The sequence below is a fragment of the Molossus molossus genome, unplaced genomic scaffold (assembly GCF_014108415.1).
Source record: "Molossus molossus isolate mMolMol1 unplaced genomic scaffold, mMolMol1.p scaffold_m16_p_4, whole genome shotgun sequence".
Taxonomy (NCBI): domain Eukaryota; kingdom Metazoa; phylum Chordata; class Mammalia; order Chiroptera; family Molossidae; genus Molossus; species Molossus molossus.
In genome coordinates, this window is record NW_023425377.1 from 70,745,573 (window position 1) to 70,772,006 (window position 26,434).

Here is a 26,434-nt window from a genome sequence, read left to right on the forward strand (position 1 = left end):
GCAGTACTGCGGAGCACACAAAATAGTGATTTTTACACAATAGGTCAGGTTTTTTTTTCCTTTTTGATTTTTGCCATAAACATCTATCTCACAGGTTGAAAACACTGAGAAAACCGGAACAGATAAGGCCATGATGGTTGGAAAAAAACCCAAGTTACCGACTCCGCTTGGGCGGCACTCACAAATCGCACAATAGTCATGTGGGGGGCAGGCGCACGGCAGGGAGAAGCACGGAGGTTCCATTACAAACCAGCGGCAGGATGCGGGAGTCTTGGATCTGAGCGAATGGAGCCCAGGCCTTGACAGGCAGGCCACTTCCGGGCCCTGCTGCCCGCAGCAGGCCCCAAAGGGCTCCGGCACCAGGCCCAGCCCACTGCTCTTTGGAAGCTGGAGGCAGTGCCCCCTGCCACCCTCCCCAGAGCCAGGCTGGGCAGTTCCTCCTTCTAGGGCTGTCAGGCAAGGGAGGATCCAGCTCTGGAGAAGATGCGACACCCACGGCTTTAATTGCACTTATACCAAGGAGGAGGGAGCGGTGGGGTTGCTGAGGGAGGGGTCCTGGGGCTGCTGCTGACGGGGGGGGGGTCCATAGATGATGCCCACCTGTGCCCACCTGGGCCTTAGGGCTGGGCCCAGGACAGGCTGTGCAAAGCCAGCGAGCTGAATAAGTTAACAGGGGAGGGGGCCTGCCTGCCTGCCCCCTAAGGGTGGGGGAGGGAGAGGCTGCTGCCTTCCTGTCAAGGGGCCAGGCTGCTGCCCCAAAGGGCACCTGGGCACAGCGGCGGGTTCCTTAAGGCACGTCTTTTGTGTCAGAGTTTGCAGCTGTAGCTTCACCCAGCCCTGTGATTGTGCCGGCCCAGTCCGGGGCGGGGACCCCCTTGCCTTCCTTGTCTTGGAGGCCCCCTCCTGGCCTTGGCAGAGGCTGGAGTGGGGACAGCGAAGCCACAGAAGCTGTGTGGGACCCTGGAGTGGAGGAGCGGAGGGGGTAGGTGGGCAGGGCGGGGTAGGCTGCAGGCTTAGCTGGAAGGCAGCGCCTGCACGAAGAGGCCTCGCGCATCGGTCCGCGCAAGTTTGGTCGGTGGTTCCAGGGCCTCGGGGCCCAGTGCCGGAGACTCGCCGCCGGCCCCCAGCGAGATGTCCTGTGGCAGCTCATCCTCGCTCTCCTCCTCCTCTTCCTCCTCCTCATCTGGGGCACACGAACCAGAACCACTCAGCGAGGGCGCTGCGTCCCTAGCCCCCTGCGGGGGTGCCTCCTTCACCCCAGCCCATGCCCCGCCCCATCCTGGACTTGGGCCCTGGGCAGGGACCAGCCTCGCCTACCTTTGTCCGGGTCTAGGGGGTTCAGCGAGGTGGCCAGGTTGGCGAACTGGAAGGAGAGAGGAGGAAGAGTGAAGGTCCCGCCTAGGGGCGCCCCGCCCGCACCCTCAGCTCTCTACAGCTCACCTCGCCCATGACGGCGATGGGGGTCTCCCCCTTGGCCTGGGCCACGCGGTGCTCGATCAGGTAGTACATGTACTCATCGTAGAGCAGCCGAATGAGGTGGAAGGAGCCGAAGCTGGCCGCGCTGCGCAGGGTCAGGTCCCTGATCACCATGGAGCTGGGGCAGCAGCGGGGAGGAGGCGTGAGGCCTGGTTCCGCCCTTCATCCTCCATCCCGGCTGCAGGCTCCAGCAAGCCCAGCTACCCCAGTCCGGTCCGCACAGGCTTCCATGGGGTTGTGCACCAGTGAGAGCAGAGGGCCCTAGCGGCCTCCCCTCCCAGCCCCACCACGCACAAGACAACCGCCTTCATAAAATGCTACCTAATACCTGCAGGAAGGCGGGGCCTCCTCCAGCCCCACCCCTCTGGGAATTCCGCCCAGCCGGTGCGCACCTGTAGAAGGACCACTTGAGGAGGAAGAGCTTGGCAGCCTTGGGAAAGCCGGCGCTGCCCTGGTAGGGCTTGAGCACCTGACTCACGACGCCGTCCAGCCAGGCCGCCCACTGCTCCAGTGAGTTCTGCTGCTGCAGCGTCACCTTGAAGTCCTGCTCCAGCCGCTGCACCACGCGGTCCTCACAGCGGCACACCCACGAGGCCTGCTCCTGGGGCACAGTGGGAGGGCACCCCCCTACTCAGCCGCCATCCCAGGCCCGCTGGCCCACCCAGTCTAGCTCTATGCTCCCCTGCCCTGCCCTATGCTCACCTGCACGTTGGCGAAGTCCACGCGGTTGAGGTCGCTCAGCATCTGATTGATCTGCGCCGTGTTCTGCAGCACAGCGCGCGCCGCCTGCGCTAAGTGGTTAAGTGATGTGTAGCGCCTCAGCGTCTGCGCGAAGGCGCCTGCAGCTGCCACCTGGGGGCGAGGGACGGTGGGCTTGTGGCTTCAACGAAACCCACACCCAATGTAACCTCTCTGAGCCCTTCTCTTTCTTCTCAGAAAGGTGGGGGTGTACCTCATTGCTTTTGTTGGGAGATCAAGGGGTCGGAGATTTCAAATTTTGAGTGTCCACCCACCCAAAGTGTGGGTAAAATAAATAAATAAATAAATAAATAAATAAATAAATAAATAAATAAATAAATGGTTTGTGTGTGACCACCACCACCATCATCATCATCATCATTATTATTATTAAAGGACACAACAGAAAATCTCGAGGGCACTGCCCAGAAACGACATTGCTTCAATAAATGTTTTGTTCTATTTTGTTTTGATTATTCCAGTGAATGTCAGTTCCACAAAGGTGGACATTTTGTCCATCTTGGTCACTGCTGTGCTGCCAGCACCAAGAAACATGCTGGGCACACAGTAGGCACTCAATGAATGTGTGTTTAATAAATGAATGAATACATGAGTCTTGTCAGTTCTGAAGGGCTTCCCTCTGGATCCAGCTTCTACTCTCCCCCAGTCCTGCCCTGTGTCCAGCATATTCAGGGTGATTCTTTAGACATCAGTTCTGTTTAGCTGTCTTGTTAGCTTTTTATGGACTAAAAAACTCATTTTTTTCTTTTTTTGCTCAAGAGCAAACACATACCATATAATTCCTCATATCTAAATAGTGAATGTAAAGCACTGATGAAGAGGGTTATTCTGTTTCCTTATCAGTGTTACTTTTTTTTTTTTACATTTTATTTCTGAACACTTAAAGCACTCTCTCGTGGTTGTCTGAAGAAAACTACTTCAAGTTTGCAGTTGTTTTTTGTTTTTGTTTTTTAATCCTCACTGGAGGACATGCTCATCGATTTCAGAGAGAGGGAAAGGGAGAGATGAGGGGAAGAGGGAGAGAGATAAGAAACATCAATGTGAGAGAAATATCAATCAGTTATCTCCCATAGGTACCCCAACCAGGGATCAAACCCACAACCTAGGTATGTACCCTGACTGGGAATCTAACCTACAACCTTTCAGTGTATGGGAAAACATTCTAACTAACTGAGCCACACCAGCCAGGGCTGCAGTGGGCTTTTAAGTGTACAAAAAAATGACAAAGGAATTGTGTTTCATAAATAGGTAAATGAGGAAGCTGGTTTGTAAAGACAATGGCCAAAGCTCACTCCCAGGGGATGGGGCAGGCATGGGGACCAATCTTATTGCCTCTATTGGGCAGAGGTATTGAGGTATCCAGCCACTAGCCCCCAGGCCTTGGCCCTGTAGCTGGGAGGGAGGAAATGGGCTGAACCCAGGCTGGCCCTTCACACCCTCACCTTCACCCGCAGCATCTCCTCAGGGATGTTCACCATGGCATGGGTGAGCCAGCTTTCCAGGCTCTTGGCAAAGTTCCGGATTGCTTGAGTCAAGGCACCTGTGGATGGTAGCGAGTGGGGGGGGGGATGGCTGATGAGGACTGAAGGGTGTGGGGCGGGGAGTGGGGTTGAGGGGTTGGCAGCAGTGCACTCACTGGGGATGGGCCGCAGCACATCGGGGATAAGGATCTCCACCAGGCCCTGATATAGCACGTTGTCACAGTGCTTGGTCCACTGCAGCACGGGCTCGAACTTGGATAGCAGCACCAAGCTGGCCTTAGGCAGCCGCTTCTCGGCCTCATCGTGCCTGTGGGCACCCCCCCTGGGGTCAGGCAGGTACTCACTGCCTCTGGCTGACCTTTGAGGTGAGGCTGACATAGGCTCCCATGCCCCTAGGATCTGATAGGGTCTTACACTCTGCACACTGGGATACAGGCACCCACCCACCCACTGCAGGGAAGAAATGATTCAGTGGGGCACCCCATCCTATGCACTCAGTGCCAGACCTATATACATGGGGGTATCAGAAGAGGTCATGTTTATCCCACCAACTGCAGGAGTCAGGCAGGCACCCCCACTCCTGCATGATTCCTGAGGTCTAGCCACCCTAGCCCTGGGCATTGACTCACAGAGTCCTCCTCCTTCCTCTCCTCCTCCCCACCCTCTGCCAGGGACTCACACGGCCAGTGGTGGTGCCTCACTGGGCTGGCTGAGGTTGTACCTCCAGAAGGTTTTCCACAGTGTCTCCACCAGGGTAAACTGCAGGTTCACCATGACATCAACGATGGCCTATTGGGGAGGTCGGACATTCAGGGGCATTGGGGGACAGCATGGCCCTCCCTCACCCCTGCCTACCCACTAGACTGCCCTACCTCACAGTGTTCCCGGTATAGGACCTGGAAGGCCTTGATGTCCCCGGGCCCGATGCCCTCAGGCAGTACTTTGCCCTGGATGTCAAGCTCCGAGAAGTCAGGGAGGCTCCTCGAGGCATCTGGGGGCAGTAAGGGACACCATGAGGCCCTTTGTCTACTACCTGCCTGTCCCCTTGGAGCCTCATCCTGGGATCCGATTAAGTTGTCACAACTTTCCTACCAAGCAGAAGTCCCCCATGTGCAGTGGAGGATGACAAGGCTCAGGGAGAGCAAGTGACCACCTGGGGACCACAAACACTGACCCAGGCCCCGGCACATAGGCCAGGGGGCTCTCACCCAGGAACTGCTGGTACTGCTGGACCTGGGCGCTGATGTCTGACAGCCCGGTGGCCTGCTGTGGCCCCACAGCCACACCGTTGGTCATGCCCTCCATCTTCTGGATGGGCTTGAGCCTGGGGGAGAAGGGGTGGGTGGGGCAATTTGGTGGGTGTCAGCCAAAACACCATTCTCCACCCATCAGTGCAGGGTCCAGCCTGCCCCCTTACCTCTGCTTCTGTGAGAAGGGCTGGCCCCGCATGGCCATGTGCTGTTGGTCCTCCATCAGCCGCAGCAGGGGCGAGCTGGCCTTTATGCGCAGGCCATAGTAGTGGTACTTGGAGTTGCCCCTGGGAGTGAGGTAGAAGGTGAGGGCTAGGGTGGGGAGGCTACTTACTAGTCATCCACTGGGAAGTTCACATCACACCCACTTCCTTGCCGCTTGGAAGCCAAACAGAGTCCACAGGTGGGCACACATTCCAGAGCCAGGGTGTGTGCCCACGGAGCTGGGGTAGCATAGGGGCTGTGGGTGCCAGGAGAGGCCCCCATATGCCAACTAAGTTCTGTGAAGACAGGGCCAGTGTGTGGGGCATCCTCAACTCCTGATCCTGGCACGGGGCAGCAAAGACTTGTTGACCGCTAATCGTAAGAACATGCCAGGTGCGCCCTGGCTGGTTTGGCTCAGCGGTTAGAGCGTCGGCCTGTGGTCCAGAGAACATGCCAGGTGCTATTCTGAGCTCCGAGCACATACAAATCCATATGCTCCTCATCCTACCCTATGAAGGCTGCTTGATGGATAGGTGAGGAAATGGAGGCACAGAGAGATGCGGCTTGTGAGGTTATGAGGTGATGCCTAAGCTGGGAACTGGAAATGAGAGATGCATGGGTAGGTGCAGGGTTGCAAAAGGCAGGGAAGGGTAGGTTCATGGAATGGCTCCCTGTTCCTTTCTTTGTGGATTCACTGACTCAAAGCCCTTGATTAAGCACTGACTGTGTGCAGCCCCTGTACTCGCAGTGTGCATATAGGCAAGAAACAAAGAAAGTAAGTAACATAAAAGGCATGTTGTCCGGCGATGTGTCTTAGTGGTTGAGCAGCAACCAAGAGGTCGCTGGTCTGATTCCTGGTCAGGACACATGCCCAGGTTGTGGGCCCAATCTCTAGTGGGGGGGTGTGCAGGAGGCGGCCAGTGGATGTTCTCTCTCATTGATGTTTCTATCTCTCTCTCCCTCTGACTTCCTCTCGCTGTAAAATCAATAAAGGAAAAAAAACTAAAAAAAAAAAAAAAGGCATGTTGGACGTTGGAAAGTGGTAAGGAGAAAAAGTAAGCAGAGAAGTGGGAAGGGTGGGAGTGTCAGAGAGGTAGGGAAAGGCTGCAATTTTAGTTAAGAGGGGCAAAGAATGTTTGAGTAAAGAGGTGGGAAAAAGCACACAAGGCAGAAGTCTGGTGCAAAGGCCCTGGGGCGGAAAGCTGTAAACAGACCTGTGAGGTTGGAGGAAATTGGAGTAAGGGCATGACAGGGTAGCTGAGGCCCTGAATAACTTGGGGTGGGGTGGTCCTTGTGGCAGTCAGGGGCAGGTGGCCCCACCTGGTGCCCAGACGGCGGGTGCGCAAGCCCATGAACACAGAGCGGATGAGCTTGCCAAAGGAGGCGGCATTGACGGGCTCCAGCTTCTGCTCTTGGCAGTGCAGCAGGTAATGGCAGTAGAGGGTGCTCCGTGGCAGGCTCACGCCCTCAGCCGTCTCGTAGTTGTCCAGGAGCCACTGGACCTGGAGCCAGAATGGGGATGGAAGAGTGCTAAGAATCGCTTCAGTTTCTCGAGTATGGTATTGCCCCTTATCCATGGTTTTTCTTCTTGCAGTTTCAGCTACCCAAGGTCAATCACGGTTTGAAAATATTCAATTTCCCCAGCCATCAACACTGCTCCTGACATCCAACCACTGACACTGTCACGGCTTAGTGATCCAGGATCACTGAAGTGATATGGCACAAGGTCAGTAGTAGCCTAACGCACTACATCACATTCATGTCATTCACCTCTCTCCATCTCATCATGTATCAGCTCTCATCACCACAAGAGGAAGGGTGAGCACAGTACAGTAAGATAATTTGAGAGAGAGAGACCACATTCACATAATTTTTATTACAATATACTGTTATATTTATTCTAAGTTATTGTTGTTAATCCCTGACTGTGCCTAATTTGTAAATTAAACTTTATCATAGGTATGTATACATAGGAAAATACACAGCATATATATAGGGTTCACGCATCCACTGTGGGTCTTGGAACATGGATAAGGTAGGACTGTAGTACTCATTGCTAAGTGCTCTCTGTACCTATTTCCAATTGAGATCTGATGACCACTATGTAGGGCACATGGTATCACAATGACTTATGGGAATTCTCTAGAACCACACTGTCCAATTAGTCACTGTCAGCCATATACAGCTATTTAAATACAAATTTAAATTAATTTTTGCTGAGTGAAAAAAGCCAATGTCAAAAGGTCATAGAGAGTATGATTTCATTTATAGAACATTCTCAAAATGACCTTATTGATAAGGGGAACAGATTTGTGGTAGCAGGGGTTAGGAATGTTGGGAGGGAGGAGGGCGGGGTGACTAGGAAGGGTTAGCAGGAGGGAGACCTTTGTGGTGCTGAAACAATTCTGCATCTTGACTGTGGTGGTGGTTTCCAAAATCTACACACACAGAAGCAGACGCCCACACTATACCAATGCAAGATGCCTGGTTGGATATTGTACTACAGTTCTATCAAATGTAACTAGTGGGGAAACTTGGGGAAAGGGCCCATGGGGATCTCTTTCTCTACTCTTTTTGTAGTTTCTTGTGACTCTAAAATTATATCAAAACAGTTTTAAAAAGCCAACTCAACTCAATTCCTCAGTGACCCCTGCCAAATTTCAAGCGTTTGACAGGCACATGTGGCCAGAGGCCTCTGTATTGAGCATCACAGACAGAACATTTATATGACCAGAGAACATTCTATTAGACAGCACTGTTCTAGCACATGTTTGCAAACTGTGGGCAAGGACCCATTAGGGATCATGTTAGTGGGTCACACCAGCATTAAGGAAAACTAGACTAGAAGCCAGGTTGTAAGGGAGGTCCTGCCTTCTGGGAAAGTGTCCCTCTCGGTTACGTGGTCCACAATGGGTCACCATGCCAGAGGACAGCAGTTAAAAAAGTGGGAAAGACATCACCCCAGACCCCACGCTCTCAGAGGAAAGGCCCACCCCATGGCTACCAGGCCCTGACCCACCCATGGTCACAGAGCGGATGAGGGGCCCATTTTGGGCTGGAACCCAGGGCTGCCTGAGTGACTGCATGCAGCTGTCTCTGGGCAGAGGGAAGTTATCTCAATGCCTTCCATATGGACAAAAAACCTTGGCTCAGGGCAGCTCCCCTTATGATGACACCTGCCTCTCCCTCTCCTCACTATCATCTGCTATTATGAATTATAATCAGAGTAGGTGACATTTCTTGGGTACCACTCTAAGAGCTTCATGCATATTAGCTGAGGCTCAGAGGGACTGAATAACTTGTCTGAGACCACACAGTGAGAATTCAACCCCAGGCTATCTTCATCTGAGCACTCCGGTGCCAGGCTACCTAGGTGTCTACAGGGGTCTCCATCACCTGCCTCCTCAGAGGCCAGTGTTGGTACTTACAGTGGCTGGTGAGGCACGGGTGGTGTGGGAGTAGGACTGGCTGGCACTGCCCAGCATGTAGCCACCTTGGATCACGTAGGTGCCTGCTCCGCCGCTGCCGCCGCCGCTGCCGCCGCCACTGCTCCCACCACTGGCTCCACTGCCACTACTGCCACCGTTGCTGCTGTTGCTGGCCCCGCCCCCACTGCTGGTGGGGCTGGCGACAACCTGGCTGCCAGACACATACATGGGCACAGAGCCGCTGCTGGCCACTGCCTGGGAGGTGGCTGGCGTGCTGACCTGGGCAGCCGTGCCTGCAGCCTCGTAGTAACTGGTGCCTGCTGTCTGCGTGTACAGCGGTGTTTCAGGGTAAGGGTAGGTGCTGGAACGGCTAAGAAAGAAGCAGAAGGATGGGAGTCAGGGGCAAGAACTGGGCAACGAAGGGCATGAAGGCGGGGGCTCCTACAGGGGTGGGAGCAGAAAGCCACAACCTGAGTGTTAGTCTAAGCACCACCCCAAGTGTTTGATAGACACATTTTCATTGAATCCTCAAAGTAGCCCCCTGACATGGGAGTCCCCAGCTCACATTTGAGGAAGCCGAGACAAAAGGGCTAGGTGCCCTGGCCAGGTGGCTCAGCTAGTTGGAGCGTCATCCTGTCCTGTACACCAAAAGGCTGTGTGTTCTATTCCTGGTCAGGGCACATACCTAGGTTGTGGGTTCAATCCCTGGTGGGGGTGTGTACAGGAGGCAACTGAGTGATGTTCTCTCCCTCTCTCTCTAAAAAAAATCAATTAAAAAAACATATACTCAGGTGAGGAAAAAAGAACACCTGCCTCCCAAAGATTATTTAAAAAAAAAAAAAAAAGACTACGTGATTTAGAACAAGCCACACACTTTACTCAATCAAAACAAAATTACTGAGCACTTACTGTATGCTGAGTACTATACTAGGCACTGCAGACCCGCATGGGTGAGCTCAAAACGGCCCTGCCTGGCAGAGTTAAGGTTTAGCTGAGGAGTTGGCAGAGAAGCCTAGGGCAAAGGTAAACTGAGAGCACTGCACAAGGTGGTATGTGCCCCCAGAGAACAAGAGGGAATGGAGGGGGTACTGAACAAAGGGAGGCCCTACTTCTAAATCCAGTGGCCACCCTGAGTGCAGATGCATTTTCTTTGGATCCAGCAACCTATTCTGCCCTGGAGAGTTTCCTCCAGCTATCCCAGGACCTGCCTCAGATGATGCTGGCTCAAGGCTGCAAATCATAGCAAGACAGTAAAAACGACTGTGGGTTCTTCTTTAGGGGACTGTTAAGCAAAAGGTGATGGAATCCTACACAGGGGTGAGAGGAGGAGGGAGGGGAAGGAAAGTCTCATGGTCCTGCCAAAGAACAAGTTCCAGAACATTACATTAGGTGAACAAAAGAGGAGGAAAGGGTGCAGATGGTGTGTTAGTAAGAGAGGGGAGACTAAGCTGAATTTCATACCTACGCCTGCCATCTGTATGCCATAAGTGGGGTTGGAGAGAGGATGGGCAGGGGCACCTCTCTCATTGCCTTACTAGATATCACTGGACATAGTTTTGATTTTTGAGCCCTCTCAATGTACCAGTGATTAAAGATAACATTAAATTTTACAAATCCAGAAAGGCAGGAAGGCTGATACGGGATGGTCTGGCTCAGAAGGTGCTTTTGGAGCCATCTCATGAAGGAAGCAGGGAAGGAAAACTTGCGGGCCTCTGGGGAAGCCAGGAAAGGGAGTTGGTGGGTCAGAGAGTGGTGAGAGGTGTGATCACTAGAGGTGAGTGGCCCTGCCCCTCACACACCTGGATACAGATCCTGATCATTGAGCCCAGGTCCACAACTACCATGAGTGACACCAAGAACACGCGACTTGAGCTGGCACCAGCAAGTGCCCATCCCTTCCAGTGGCGGGGACCATAGCCAGGACCAGCCCAGTTCCCTATAAGCAACACTTGCTCCAAAAAAATGTTGCTCTGCCAGCCATTTGCTGACTGACTGACTGACTGACTGACTGACTGACTGACTGACTGGATGAATGTGTATATCTCTAGAATTGGCCTGGACAGAGCCAGGGACAGAGGTACAGGGGCTGTGGTTTTTGCCAAGGAAGGAATCAAGGCCCATCAAGAGCTGGGAACCCAGTAATGATCCACTGAGAGGAAGACAGAAGACATAGTGCTCCAAGAACTTCACACAGCAAAAAAATATGATGGTAAAGATGGGCCACATGGGATCACACATACTATAATCACAGAGGGAAGAATTCAAACAGAAGCAATAACAGAGGTTACCAAGGGAAGCAGATGGAGCCACTCTGGGACCCCAGGCCTGAGCTCATGGCTCAGTTCTGACTCTAACATTCTAGTGGCCCTCGGGTCCTGTCTCCTCTCTGCAATGGCCCTCTGTGGTTAAATGCACAGCTAGGAGATTGGCAGCATCAGAAATAAATCAATAGAACTGTGAGGTAGCTGGACACTATGAACCATATCCAGATGCTGGGGCCATCCATGCCCCTGGGGTAGCCACAGCATCATGACCCAGGGACCAAGTTGAGCATGGTCCATGAGATAATCCACCACCAGTACCATGTCCACAAAGAAAGCTGGCAGAGAGATAAGAAAAAATTAGAAAAATGCTAAGAAAACCAAATGAAACTTCTAAGAGCTGAAACAATAACAATAACTATAGTACTAGAATTAATTACTATGGAAAATGAAAGAGAAAAGGTGGCATGTGCAGGATCCCAAGCTGGAGCTAGGGCAGGCCCAGGGCATGGTATCTGTCTGAAGTGGCATGTGTTAGTGCTGTGCCATGTGCAGTACCAGGGAGTGGAATCATCTATGTGTTAGCTGGTTTGGGTCTGGCTTTATCGTTCATGCTACGCCTGCACAGTGGAGTATTACACAGTGTTGAAAGCGGGTGACCCGGACCCATATGAGCAAATAGGGGACAAGATTCAAGATACACACTGGGGAAAGAAAGGATACCTGAACGTGCCTCTATTTCTGAACAAAGAAAGAGTCATTTCTATTCTCAGATTATCTATGGGAGGAAACAAACAAAAAAATAGGCCAGAATGCCCCTCTCTGGGGCAGGGTGGGAGTTAAAGAGTGAAGGCAATTTCTTTTTCACTGTTTAACATTCCTGTTACTTAGAAATTTTTAATTTTTTAAATTGATTTTAGAAGAGAGAGAGAAAGGGAGGGGGGAGAGAGAGAAAGATGGAAAGATCGATGTGAGAGAGAACATCGATTGGCTGCCTCCTGTATGTCCCCCACTGGGGATTTGGCCCACAACCTGGGCATGTGTCCTGATTGGGAAATGAACCAGTGACCTCTTGGTGCACGAGTCAACACTCAACCACTGAACCACACCAGCTGGGCAGAAAATTTTAATTTAAATTATTTTTGTGGAGGGCTAAAAACCAGGCCCATCTGACTCTAAAGCCCTAGGCTATGCCGGATTCCTTTCCCAACCTACAAGGGTCCTCCCTGCTTTACCTCTGCCTGGTGGCTGCTGGCTGCCCTTGGGGAACACCACTACCTGTCTGCCACCAGAGGCCTTGAAGGCTAGCTGGTCCCCTGGGGACTGGGAACGGGCCCTCCAGTCTTGCCTATCCCCCATCCCCAGCAGACCTATGATCCTATTTCTGTCTCCTTCCCCAGCCTTCTCCCTACTCACATGGCACTGGTTGTGTAGCTGGCGTCGCCACCCTCCACATACTGCACTTGGCTGGAGTACACATGTGGGACAGGTACCTGCTGGAGCTGCTGCACCTGTCGAGGGACAAATAGCATGCAGAGGGTCAGAGGGAGCCAGCTCCTCTGCTTCTGCCTCTCGCGGGCTGGTGGCAGCCAGCCTCTCCTGGACACCTGGCTCCCAGCTGGAAGGCTGCACTTCTGAGCTCTCTGAACACACAATAAACGGGACCAGGAGCCAGAGGCCCAGGAATTTGGCCTCTGCAGGGGCTGGGAATTAGGCAGAACTGCCTCAGAAGCCAGGACTCTCTGCTAGGGTTGGAGACAGCAAGGGTGAGGACTGAGATAAGGCAGACAGAGGGGGAGCCAAATAGGGTTCTACTGTGGGTGTGAAAGTTGGACCCCAGAGGCAGAGCCAAGCACTGAGACAAGGCTACCGCTAAAGCCAGAGCCTGTAACTACAGACAGGGCCTTATGGACATACGGAGTCCACATCAGGAACTGACCCGAGGTCTGTAGAGGTGGGGCCTGGAAATCGTGCAGAGGATTTAGGGGCGGCGAAAGGGTTTGGGGGTGGGGCCCGGTTTGTGGGATAGAACCTGGAATTACCCACAGGGCTTTAGAGGCGGGGCTTGTGTTCTTCACCCCTTTCTTTCCAAGGGTCTGTAGGGGCGGAGCCTGGGATTTGGAACTGGCTTTGGGGTAGGGGGTCAAAGGCGGGTCCCCAGACTGGCTGGGAGGAAGTGGGGTGTCCGGAGCCAAAGGGGCCGGGCGCGGGCCGGGGCCTGCGGATCCCGCTCCCGCCCGTCCCTTGTCCCCCGCCAGTGCGCTGGCCACCTACTTTGAGGGCCGTGGCAGCCGTGCCGAACACTAGCACCTGGGGGACTCTCTGGATCCTGACCCTCTGGTCGGGGCTGGCTCGGGCCGGGAGCCCAGGCAGTGGCTCGAGGACCACTTTCTGCTGCGGCAGGAGCAAGTGTGGGGGCAGCACGCCCACCAGCTCCACCCACTGCTCGGCGCCTGGCTCGTAATGGGGAGGCGGCAGCTCGGGGCTGCCTAGCTGCGGGGCCTCGCCGCTGCACACAGGCTGGAGCGACGGTGGCTCTGGGGCCAGCGCACCAGGCCCAGGCCCGGGCGTGCGCGGCCGGGGTGGTGGCTCCGGCGGCGGTGTGGGCCGGGGATCTCGCTGCTCTGCCTTCCTAGCGGGAAACTGACTGTCTGAGCTCTGGAGGACAAACAGAGACACTGGGGGGTAACCGGGGCTGCCAGGCAGGGCCTCTGCCGCCCACCGGGATGCTGAGCTCATGCAGCAACCCAACCAGAAGATCCCTGCTTCGTGTCTCAGGGAGATGAGACTTGATTATTCTCTTAGTAAAACTTCGGCCCTGAAATGCCAGGTGCCAGAGAAGGGGAACCCCACCGCCAGAGGTGGGGCCCAGTGTGGGGCTAGGCCATTGAGGACCCCAGAGGTGGCTCCATTCCCTCCCTTAGGTTTGGGGGGCCTGCACCCCTCCCCAGTCCAGCCCCAAACCAGCCCCAGTTTGCCCAGAGGTAGGTGGGGGAGATACATACCTCTTGGGCCACATGAACTGGCTGGAGCCCCTGCACCGTGAGTGGCTGCACTGGGCTGGCTTTGGGTGCCTGTGGAGTGGCCTGGACCACAGACCTCTGGGGAGGGAAAAGGGAGTCAGACCATTGTAATGGTGGCAATGATGGCGGCAAACCCATCCCTAAGCACTCACCCTCTGCCCACAGGCACTCATGTAAACTTGGGAGTAGCCTGGTTAGAAAGAGGCCACCTTCTCCAGCTTTTCATGGCTGGCCCTTCCACCAAATGCCTTCCAGGTTCATTACCACAATGACTCTGGGCACTCAGTTACAGGTGTGGAACTCAGGCTCAGCAAGGCAAAGCTGAGGGGAAGTGACAGGGCTGAGTTGAACTAGGGACTGACTGAGGGAGTCCTTGCTCTCTATCTCCATTCCCTTCAGGCTTATCCCACTCTCCCACACTCCAGTGTCCTGGATGCCCACTGTCCTCACTTCCATGCTATGGCAGGGAGGCAGGTATCACCTGCAGGGCATAGTGAAGGACAGAGGCTGGGGGCAGGGTTGATGAGTGGTGGGGCACAGACTCCAACTCAGGTCTGAAGATTCAGAGGGGCTGTGGTGCCAGGCAGGGGAACATTTGTGAATCCTTTGGGGTGTGGTTCTGCTTTCCAATGGGGAGAGGATCTATGGCTTTTATCTGGTTTTCTGAGGGTTGAAAATGTACCAGTTTCAGTGGCAACAACCAGATGACAGACAACCCTCCCTCATCTCTCACCTAATCTGTTCTGGGTGCCATGGCTGGTGGCTCAGAGCACCACCTCCTCCAGAATGCTGGAAATGGATTTGGAGGCTAGGGCCTCTCCCTGAGTCTCTTAGGACTTAGCTTTGGGGCTCCTCCAGGCAAGTGGGCCCAAAGAGGCCCAAGTTGTTTCTCAAAGCTGTTCCCTACACCTGCTCAGTGTTAGGTGCCTCCCACAGGACCACATTTCATCCTCACAGCAGCTCCAACCACACTGACCCCAGGCCCCAGGGGTTATTTAGATGAGGATGCTTGGGTCTGGAGAGAGGCAGAAGTGCTTGGCAAAGGTCCAGGTGGCAGGACTCCATCTGCCCAGCTCTCACAGCCTAGGAGGCTGCAGAGGCAGCCTGGCCAGGACCCCTCGCCCCAGCTGCCGCCCGCCTTGGCCTGGCACCTCTTGGGTGACAGGGACACTCTGCTGGACGCCGTGGACCTGCAGCTGCTGTGGCACTGTGCCCGGGGGGGCCCCAGCCGTCTTGCTGGAGGAGCTGTTGGCCTGCACTGGTGACCGCTATAAGGAAAGAAGACACGGAGTGTTGCCTGGGGCACCTGGGCCCTGACCAAACCCTTCTCAGGAGGGCTGTCTTCAAGAGCCGTTGGGGAAGGTGACAGACAGTGGGGGCATGTGCCAACCACCTAAGCTGGTAACTGGCTACATTCTGTGTACCCAAATTCCTAGTCCTGGCCACAAGCCCCAGTCACCACTGGGCAAGGCTGGGGGTTTAGCCCAGAGGTGCTGGTGAGTAGTGAGGATAGCCAGACTCCAGCCTCAACTCAGTGGCCATCTGCTGCCTCCATAACTGGAGGGGCTGTAGCCTTGAGGTGAGGAAAGATAGGTGAGGGAATACCTAATTTCCAGATATGCTGAGGCACAGATGGCAAAGGACACGCGCAAAGCTACACAGCTATGAGTGGTGACACCAGACACTGCCCCCAGGCAAGCTGGCTACAGAGCCCCTTTGAGCACTGGGCCATGTTGATACCATAAGCTATTTTATACACAGAACACTTTGAGTGCAGAAGCTCTGATGGCCTGCCCAGAGTCCCCCAGGAGTAAGTGGCTGAGCTGGAGGGTTTGAACCCCAAGCTCCTAATGTGGACATCCATGCTCCAGCCCCAAGGCCCACCTGCCTGGCTCGAACATTCTTGAAGGTATTTGGGGGGCCCCAGATTCCACCCTGTGGTCTGAGGAAGAGCCTCTATCCACTCTGTAGAGGGAAGAGGGGCCCACTTTGCCTCCTGTGACGCATTCCTAAGCTGGAACTAAGAGGCCTATCTCAACCCAGGGAGAGGGAGGAAGCCAACTCCTCTCCTGAAGGTGGCAGTACCAGGAATCAGGAAGCCAAGCCACCTGCCCAGGGTCAAAGAGGGCATCAGAGCTGGGAGTGGGGAGGGCTGGAGGATTCTGGAGGAGCAAGTGGGCTTGGGGGAGGCAGGAGCTCCAAGTATACTATGGGGGTACATGGCTAACCTGGGGGGAGCGGAGTGGGGAGGATAGTTGACAAGGCCACCACCTACCTCAGGAGGTGAGTGCACCTGCTGGGTGCCGTGCACCGTCAGAGAAACCTGGCCTGCTTTGACACCCGGGGCTGTGCTCTGCACTACCAGTCGCTGCGTGGGGAGAGCCTGGAGCCAGGAAGGAGAAGGACCCCAGTTCACTGATGACAGTCTATACGGTTTTAACAAACATCTGTGCTGAACCAGGCAACATCCTAGTGCTACATGCTTAGCTCATGGAATCTTCCAGACAGCTCTCATGCAGCACAGTCCTTATTCCCACTTCACAGAGGCTGATAGTGAGGTTCAGTACAGCAAACGTGGCCCAAGGTCTTGGAGCCCGCAAACAGCAGAGCCAGGGTTTGTGTCCAGGGAGCCTCACCCTTCTACCTGACAGGACTGTCCTGGTCTGTGCTGAGGCCGGCACGCTACCTGTAGCCTTCCAGTGTCTGTGCTTGCTACAGGCTGTCAGCACCTAATTGGCCTTGGGTTATCTGCTTGGGAATACCAGGCTGGACTTGCAAGCCACCTTCCTTACTGCCAATCCGTAGTTCTTTCTGTTAAGGTGACTCGTGTGGCTCCTCCTTCCCTGATGAGCCCTGACTGACACAGTCTCATCTGCTGGAAGCAGTGGGTGGGGCAGCCCCTGTATGGGTTCATGTCCTAGATGCTAGTGAGGGTAGATCCCTGAAGGTTATCAAGAGTTGGTTCTGCACCCTGGGGAGGCTATGAGGGCCAGGGCCAGGTGTGGTAGACTTACCTGCTGGGGAACAGGGATGTTGGTGAGCTGGAGGGGTGACATGTGGCCTGGCTTGGCCTGCACACTTGTTTGGACCAGCAGCCGCTGTGGGAACAAGAAGAAAGGCCCTGAGCCATGCTGACTTCCCCAGAAAGCCCAGCCCAGGTGGGTGGAGAGGCTACTGAAGTGAACATTCTGATAAGGACAGGTAAGCAGATGGCTCTGGCAGTAGATCAGGGAGGGAAGGCCAGGTACCCTCTGCCACAGCCTCCACTGCCTCCCTCACATGCCCTTCCCACCTGCCCCAGGGAAGAGGTACTTCCTACCTGCTGGGTGCCTTGCACCTGCTGAACCACCTGAGTGGGGACTCCAGTCTGGCTGGCCGTGGAACCTGGGCTGGCCTCCGACACTGTCTCACTGGCCCGCATGGCACCTTCTGGTAGGAGAAAACACAAGGTCAGCTCTAACTCTGACCCTGCCCCCACTCTGAGACTGAGCCCAACTGGATGTAATGACGCAGTCTGAAACAGACCCCTGGCCAGCCCAGCCCAGCCCATGCCCATTGGGGTGGGGTTGGGGCCAGGAGGACCCTTACCATCAGAAGCAGCTTTACTGCCACCCCTACCCTCCTCATCCCAAAGCCAGACTGGAAGGGGTGACTAGAGAGCCATGGTTCAGTGGAGGCTCAGAGGGCTGGACCCCTTTTCCCAATAGACAGGACTTGTGGGCGGACAGTGACTGGCCTTTAACCTTGGCAGCCCTAGAAGGACCAAAGTGCTGGAGCCACCTTCCCTGAGATGACCTCTGGCTTTCCAGGAACTGCAGGTGGTTAGAGTGGCCCCAGAAGGCCTTAATGGCCAGTGGCTGAAAGCCCCCTCCCTCTCCACTATCCCAGCCTTTCTGTCCTCAGTAGGGTGGGGGCAAGCTGGTACTTACGCTGAAGGGCAGCCGAGAAGAGGCAATCATAGAACATGGTGTCCACCTCACCGTCTGTCCCCCCTCTGTGTCCAGGGGAGCCTGCCCTGTGCTCCTCACTCCTAGCCCACCTCTTTGGGAACAGCAGGGCATGCGGGCGGGTTTATACCTGCAGCCTTGGAGAGCTAATCCCCCCAGTGGATGCAGAGCTCCCAGCTGCCCTCTTGGAATAAACACTCCTCTCCCAGCAGGCGTGGCCAAACAGGGCCTTCTAGGGGCTGAGGCTGGGGCTGGGATTGCACTGCAGGGTCAGGAGGGAGGCTGGAACCCAGAGATGCTATCAGGCGGGTGCAGGTCGAGTTTCATGCACATCCCACTGAGTGATTAACAAGAGCTGGGGGGCAAGGGCATAGAGAGTGAGTTTTCTTGAAAGGTGCGGGCTGGGAGACCCTCACCCCAGCCAGGAAGCAGTTTACCTTGTCCCTTTGTGTGGTATGATTTGTCCCTAGCAGTTCCAGAGGTTGGGGTGGGGCTGGAGGCACACATGTGCCTGCCCTCCCAATGTGCTGCTATAAGCAGCCAAGGTCCCAACCCCACTTCCCAGGTCTCCTGGCAAAACTGGGGTGTGGTGGATAAGGAGGGCTAGGATTAACTATAGTGCTTCTGGTGCCCCAGGAGCTACAGTATGGTGTTCCTGGGCAACTGGAGATGAAAAGAACTTTTATGACCCCTGATTTCAGATAAGGTTACAGAGATGGGAAGAAAGGAAGTGACTTGCCCAAGGTCACCCAGCTGGGAACAGGCAGGCCAGGACACAGGCCCATGTCTGTGCCCACGTGAACCTCATACCATGCATGAAACCCTGAGTCACAGGTCACGCCAGGGCTGAGGCTCCAAGGACAGTGATGTGAGGACTCAGGTATGTAAGTACAGGGGCCTATGGGGACAACACAAGGTCCAGAGCATCCCAGGGTGGGGCTCAGCCTCCAAAGCAAGGAGCTGTACCTCAGCTATGTGGGAATACCAGAAGGGTCTAGCCAGGGCAAAAGGGCTGTCCCAGGTAGATGTAAGGACCTCACGGGCCAAGTTTAGAGCAGAGCACATGAATGTGTGTATTAGGTAGTGGGCGTAGTGGCCAGATGGGGGAGGAGGTATTGAGGGAAGCCTTCCATTGGCCACATGTGGGGCAGGCATTAGGACAACCCCAGGCCTGCTCAGCCAGCTGCCTCTGCAGCCAGTTCCAGAAAGCATGAATTCCTGTTTTGCTGGATTCTTCCCTTGCATCCACATAGACTTCACTGAGCTGTGAGGGAGGAGGCCCTTACTGAGACAGACCCCTGAGAAAACCCCAAGTCACATGAGGAGCCCAGCACATCTGGGTGTCTGTAGGGCACAGGGAGCTAGACTCAGCCCAAGGCATGGTGCCCAACCAAGGAGGCCAGTGGCAGCTTTGGCCTGGTGCAGGGTGGGCAGCCAGTGCAGCAGGGGGAGTGCTGGCCCCAGACACCTCCTAGGCACAGAGTCTCTGATGAAAATGCCTTGAGCAGGACCCTCAGAAGATCAGATATCTGCCTGGGAAGCAGTCTTGCCAATACCCTGTCTCTGGGGTGGCCTCCAAGGCTGGGACCCCTACCCCTCATATCTGCCAGATAGGTAAAGCAGGCTGGGCCACAGGAAGATGAGCAGGTAAGGTTTTAGAGTCTATTCCTCGGATGAGGGGCTTCCTCTGTGCCCCATCTGCCTGTGTCTTGCCTAAGATATGTGTGTGGGGGAGTGAGGAACATGGAGTCTGAGAGCATATGCATCTGTCTGTCTGCCATCTCTGTTCTAAGCACATGCATGAGACCAGGGAGGGCCCCACTGTCTCAAGTCTCTAGTCAGGAAGTGGCAGCTGATTTCCTGTCCCTCAATCTGATGAGTATCTCATCTTCCCCGGGCTCTGCACTTGCCCTGCAAGACCTATACATACCTCAAATGCCACAAGCTACTTGGGGAAAGCTGAGAGAGGCCCATTCCCATAGATGGGGCAGTCTGGCCCTCTCCTTCCTAATCCTTTGCTCCCAGGGATGATTTCAATCAGGGGGTCTTAGGGAAGCAGAACCTCTGAGTCTCTGCTGCCCCCATGGTCTTGGGTCCCTTTTCTGTTCTGACCTCAGTTTCCCCATCTGTGGGGAAACCACATACCCCCACCCTCCATGTCCCTCTCCTGGACTAAGTCTTTTGGACTCCCAAGGACTCCGAGTGAGAGAGCAGTATGGAAGAAAGGCTGGACATGGTCCCTCCTTCAGCCTCGCCCCATTCCTGGCAGGCAGGCTTGGTCTCACTATCTTGGGGACACTGCTAGGACCCACAGAGCCCCCCTTCCACATCGAGTTTCTGGCAGAGTCTGGTGGCCTCTGAAGATGGGATTCATGGACACAGGGGTAGAGAAACTTTCTTTTGCCAAGGGCCATTTGGATATTTATAACATCATTCACAGGCCATACAAAATTATTAACTTAAAAATTAGCCTGCTAGTTGCCCCGGCAAGTGTAGCTCAGTGGTTGAGCATCAACCCCTGCACCAAGAGGTCACCGGTTCGATTCCCGGTCAGGACACATGCCCAGGTTGTGGGCCAAATCCCCAGTAGGAGCATGCAGGAGGCAGCCAATCAATATTCTCTCTCACTGATGTTTCTATCTCTTTCTCCCTCTCCCTTCTTCTCTCTCTAAAATCAATAAATATTTTAAAAAATTAGCCTGCTATATTTGACCAGGCTAATTTGGTGAAGAGTGTGATGTCAGCTGGTATTGATTCGCCCACGGGCCAGACATTCCCCACCATGATCTAGAGGATTATTTCAGAGTAGGTAAATTGAGCTGCTTTCCCATCACCTCTAAAGTCACCTTATGGCAGAGCCCACAAGGACAGAGCTGGATGACCTGCCTTCTGGTGCTGCCTTGGCTGGTTGCCAGCCTGGGCTCCAAGTCTGGGTCCAGGCCCTTCCCTGGCCCCTCCCTAAGACTCCCTGGTCAGCTCAGATTGCCTCTGGCCCTGGAGGAGCCCAAGCACCTTGCTGCATTTGCTGGTGTCACTTACACCCCCACCACTCCTACCCTGGGACTGGCTCATGTGGCCCAAAGGCCACCCTTAGATACAAAGAGACACTAACCTGGGAGAGGGTCATGGTGGTCCCCTAGGAAATCATTGCAAGGGGCTGGGGGAGGGTTGACAGAGCAGCAAGTGCAGTTGCAGGATGCCAGCCAACCTCTCCTTCCTTAGAAAAAATCTAGGAAGCATCATCCAGTCACCCTTCTGGGGATAGGCTCACTCCTGCTAGAGCAGGAGCAGCAAGAAAACGAAATCTCCCAAGACTATTGTAAAAGATGATTAAGCTACTGCCAAAGAAGGGATCCCAAGAGTCATGCCAATAGCCCAGAATGCTCTGCAGCATGGTAGGAGGACGGGGGGTGGAGGGACAAAGACCACCTCACCAGGCCCCACAGCTAGTGAAAGTCCTTCTGAGACCCTAAAGACCACATGTAACCTTGACCTCTAAGCATGGGGCCTCCCTGGGGCAGTGCCAGGAGGAGCTGGAGGAATGGAGAAAAAGAGAAGATGGGCTGGGATTTGGGGAGTTCTGGGACCTGGAGCTATGTGCCTATTTCAGACCCTTGCTCTAGAAAGCTGGACCAGAATGCAGTTAAAGCCAGCACCCGGAAGGTCCAGAGCCAATCAATGCTCTGGAGCTAAGCAAAACCCCCCAGCTGTGGCAGGCAAGGCCTCCCACCTGTTCTTGGCAGCCCAGGGGCTGACCGGTTGCGAGGGCTGCAAAACTCTTGGGGTCAGGCCAGCATTCATATAGGCATTCACCAGTCATTCCACAAAGACTCAGTAGACAGAGCCCTGCCTCATGGATAATAAAGTGGATATCATCAACATCATCACTTTAGGTTGTGATGAGTGTTAAGAAGAAAAATAAAGTTGCTCTAGCCGGTTGCTCAGTGGTTAGAGCATTGGCCCGCGAACCAGAGAGTTGTGGGTTCAATCCTGGTCAAGGGTACGTGCCTCGGTTGCGGTTCGGTCCCCGACCTTAGTCAGGGCCGTGTGGAAGGCAACCAATTGATGTGACACATTGATGTCTCCCCCCACACACACTCTATTTGAAGATAAATGGAAGAATATCCTCAGGTGAGGATCTAAAAAAAAATAAGAAGAAAAATAAAGCAAAGTAAGGAGACAAGGCGTGAAGAGTGGGGGCGAGAGGGTGTGGGGATCAGGGAAGTGGCCTCTGAGCAGGGATGAAAAAATAGGAGGGATGAAACTCCAGAAGGTCTAGGATGGGAGTACTCAAGGCAGAGAGCACCGAGAAGGCAAAGGCCCGGAAGCTGGATGGTGCTTGGTGGGTTTGTAGAGCTGCAGGAAGGCCAATGAGACAGGTGGGTTTGAGGGCACAGTGGGGCCAGGTGGGGCTGAGCAGCCAGCAGGACTTACAGGCCAGAGTCAGGAAGATGGGTGTTCATCAGCAGGAACACAGCAAGTGTGGCGTGTTTAAAGCCCTTTCCTATGGGAAATGCCATAAGGGAGCAGATGTCCTAGGGCCCAGAAAGCCCAGGCCAGGGTTTCTCAGAGAGTACCCCAGGGCCACCTGCTTTGTAATCAGCTAGGTTGGGTTGGGATGTGAAAGGACCTATGACCGTTGTCAACAGGCTCCCTCTAGCTGCTGTAGGGAGAAAACTATGAAAGATGAGAGGGGAGGCTGGACCATGGTGGGGACCATGGAGGCAGGAGAGATGGCTAGATTTAGGTGGAGCCAAGAGGCCTTGCTTGCTCGAGGATGGGTAAGATAGGAATCAAGGCTGTCCTGGACCTGGAGGTGGTATTTACAAGGAAGAGAAAGCCTCAAAGGAGGGTGGATTTGAATTGGAAGAAATCCAGAATTCCATTTGGCCATGGTGGCTTGAGAGGCTTGTTCAACCAAGTAGATAATCACAGGAGCCTGGACACAGGATCCTGGGGTTCAGGGCTGCAGCCCAGGGCACAGATGTCAATGTGTGTATTATCGGCATAGAGGTGGCATTGAAATCAGAGACAATGGCCCTGACTGGTTGGGCTCAGTGGTTAGAAAGTCAGCCTGTGGACCAGAGGGTCCCGGGTTCTGTTTCCGCTGAGGGCACGTACCTTGGTTGCAGTTTGTCCCTGGCCCCAGTTGGGGTCATGTGGGTGGCAACCACTCAATGTTTCTCTCTCACATCGATGTTTCTCTCTCTCTCTTCCTCCCTCTCTCCCTCCCACTCTGTCTGGAGATAAATGGAAAAATGTCCTCAGGTGAGGATAAAAAAAAAAAGGGGAAGAGAAAACACTGGTGGTAGTTGGAGGGAACAGAGCTGGGGGGTGGGGGGGGCGGTGTCCTGGTTAAAACGGGAGCTGTTTCGTCTTTGTGGGCAGATGAGAAAGAATGCAAAATAGGGATCGAATGACGAGGCTGGGATGGCAGGAGCAAGTCCTAGAGGGGACCACCTGGGGCAGGCGAAGTTGTTGGGTGTAGACAGATGTACCCCAGGAGCTGGGAGGCTGGCTGGTGGGGGATTCTTCTCATCACATGATGACACCTTGTCCCCAGTGAGGTCAGTAGCAGGGTCAGGGGTCAAGAATGCAGAGTGAGAGGGAGGTGATAGAGGTGAGTGGGTTTCTTGGACAGTGAGGGGTATGCTAGTGAGAACATGTAGCTGGATCACTGGGCAGTGCTGACAACCCACAAGAGATCTGTGGCCTGGGAACCCTGACCATGCCCATGACCTGGTCTCAACCCAGTGTGCTCAGCATGCCTCTCATACACCATCCCTCCACACCATCTGTGGGGTAAAGAATCACCGCTCTAAGCTCCTGTGTACCCTCACCCCCTGGCCCTCTCTGGGGACCCCGACACTGCCCAGGGCCCCAGCTGCATTTGTCCCAGTCCCATGAGGCCCTGTCAATTGCCACATATTTGACTATTATCTATGGTTCTAATCTCAGTCTGACAGTCCCTTCCACAGCCCTCCAGGATGCACTGTGACCCACCCCGCCACTTCCCTTTTCATTCCAAAAGGACTGGGCCAGCCTCAACTAGGGGTTTCACCACATCTTCCCCGCTCCTCAGAGCATATTGGAAACCACTAACAATGCCCAGTCCTGGCCTGAGCTGTAAATTCTCCCTCAGGGAAGTGGCCGCCTGTCTGAACCCTCTGCTCCGGTTTCCCTCTGCCCAGCCCGCGCCTCTGTCCTGGGAGGAATTGGGGCATGGGTTAGATGCTCTAGACAGGAATCAAAGGTGCCATGACCCAAGTTTTCTGGTCATTTGCTCCATGGCTGTAAGGGGTGGCCAAAGTGAGAAACAGAAACCCTTGGCAACATACTCTTGAACCTGTCCAGCCAAGAGCCCAGCTTGGCCCAAGTCCTGCCAAAAATGAAATGGGAGGGGAGGGGAAAGTGATGCCTTCAGAACCTCCAGCCAATCACCTTGAAGTGCCTCCATGAGCATCTCACACGTATCCCCTCAGTGCATGAAATGGTTACGATCCCTTTCTGGATGAGGAAACTACGGCAGGATAGCCAAGGGGCTGGTGAGCAGTGAGGCCAGGACTACTGCGCAGTGGCTGTGTGCTCACCCTCCTCTCCAGTAGATGTTTATGAACTTAAACTCCACTGCCCAATCCTTTCTTCAAATAACATCTTACTTGGGGATAGACAGAAACAGCTCTAAGAGCTGCCCTGGTAGGGAGGAGTTGGGGGCCCAAAGGCTTTCCTGTCTGGCCACAACTCCTTCCCCAGAGATGCCCCCAAGTCCCACCTGGGAATCCTGGAGAGTTTGAAAGCTGCCATCCTGGTGACAGGCACAATAAGTGACAGCCCTCACTGCCAGGATGCTCCCAAAAGCTCTTCTTGGAGTTGTTCAAAGAGCACCCGGGCCCCGCACAGATGTCCACTTACCAGAGACGGTGACCACGATGTACTGCTGGGACACCGCGGAAGGGGCAGGTGTGCCAGCTGGCTGTGAGGGCGTGGGGGCAGCCGGGAGCTCCGTCACATACTGCTTCTGGCTGCCTGGTGGCTGTGCCTGGGGCTGGGGGCTCTGCAGCTCGGTGACGTACTGGGGCTGGGGGGTGGCAGCAGTAGCAGGTGGCTGGGGGGGCTGGGGTGCTGTTGATGGCGGCGGCGGTGGCGGCTGGGGTTGGGCCTGTGGCGGGGCCTGTGGCGGCTGGGAGGGTTGCGGGGCTGCCTGTAGCTCAGTAACGTACGCCTGTGTTGCCATGCCAACAGTGGGGAAAATGATAATAAATAAGGCTTTTTTTTCTTCCTTGGGAAGAAGAATGGGAGGGGGGAAGAGGAAAAAGAAACAACAAAAGAAGGAAAAACAAAAATTAATCTACAGGCAGAGGAAGCCAGGGACAGCTCCTGGCTCCCTAGAGACACATGTGGGTTCATCACTAACTTAATTAAACCCCGAGGCTGATGGCCAAATATAACCAACCCATCATTACAGAGGCACTGAGTATGGACCAAGGCTGGTCTGTCTGTACCTCTTCCACTTACCCCTGCCCAGGTCTCCTGCCTTCTTCTGTCCCAACCCCTGGTGCCTGGGGGACCCCTGTGCCAGTGGGAACTCAGTCCGGCCCTTACCTAGGGATAGATGGTATGGTTCTCTGAGGCTTCTTACAGGCTGGACACTGCGTTTTACATTATTTCATTTTAAACTTTGCAACAATCACATCTGGGTTTGGGTTCAGTCTGCCAGACGAGGAGTTGATGCTCAGAGAGGTTAAGGAGCTTGCCCCAGGCCACAGAGCAGGTAAGCAGCAAGGATGAATAAGAACCCTGGGTGCTCTGAGCACTTGACTAACCAGCTAACTGTTGGAAAGAAAAATCTTGGAAAAAGTTGTCTGCCAGCCAGCCCAGTCTTGCTCCCTATATGCCCACCATCTGGGCTTGGATTCTTGGCTAAATATCATTCCCAGTGGGGTGCCAGACACCAGGAAGGTATTTGAGTCCAACCCCCCCGCCAACTGCTTATGGACACAGAAGTTTTCAGGCCTTTGTCTGGGGGCAGTTAATAGTGAACATACCAGATGTGAACTTATCATGGGGAGAGTACCCTTCTGAGGCCACAGGTAGGCCCAGCAGCCACTGCTGCTTCTGAGATCCATCTGACCAGTCAGAGGCAGCCTTACTGGCTGCTAAACGGTTGTGGTCCCTCTCCCAGGTGCTGGGCTAGGCAGGATGTTCCTCTTGCTAGGCCCTGCTTCAGCAGGGGTTGGGCTAATTATTTTTGTCCCACCTCTACCCCTAATAACCCCCTCCCCCCGCCCCAGCTCCTGAGCATCCAAGGTCAGTGGATCAAATGCTTCAGTGGTTCGGCTCCAGCCCCACACCTTTATGGCCCTGCCTTGACCCTGGAGTTGAGTTTGAGAGCCCTGCCTGGGATCCAACTTAAAAATGGGATTGTCACCCTGACCGGTTTTGCTCAGTGGTTAGAGCGTTAGCCTGCAGTCCAGAGAGACCGGGGTTCGGTTCCTGCTAAGAGCATGTACCTCGGGCCCTGGCCAGTTTGGCTCAGCGGTTGAGCGTCAGCCTGCGGGCCAGAGAGTCCCAGGTTCAGTTCCTGCTGGGGGCACGTACCACACAC

At 54.6% G+C, this 26,434-nt stretch overlaps 1 protein-coding gene across 1 annotated transcript; it reads right to left on the reverse strand.

Annotated features, from left to right (window-relative positions):
* Positions 1–713: 713 nt before the first annotated feature.
* Positions 714–25,098, reverse strand: RFX1 (regulatory factor X1). The gene is made up of 20 exons (XM_036240789.1): positions 24,742–25,098; positions 17,202–17,311; positions 16,897–16,980; positions 16,158–16,265; positions 15,034–15,150; positions 13,865–13,960; positions 12,276–12,370; positions 8,599–8,968; positions 6,491–6,672; positions 5,134–5,253; positions 4,925–5,040; positions 4,589–4,707; positions 4,396–4,505; positions 3,872–4,023; positions 3,678–3,775; positions 2,179–2,328; positions 1,869–2,077; positions 1,441–1,594; positions 1,318–1,363; positions 714–1,183 (listed from the first exon to the last, which is right to left on the reverse strand). Exons 1-20 carry the CDS (start codon positions 25,061–25,063, stop codon positions 1,014–1,016), a joined length of 2,928 nt encoding a protein of 975 aa, XP_036096682.1. The 5' UTR covers positions 25,064–25,098; the 3' UTR covers positions 714–1,013.
* Positions 25,099–26,434: the final 1,336 nt, after the last annotated feature.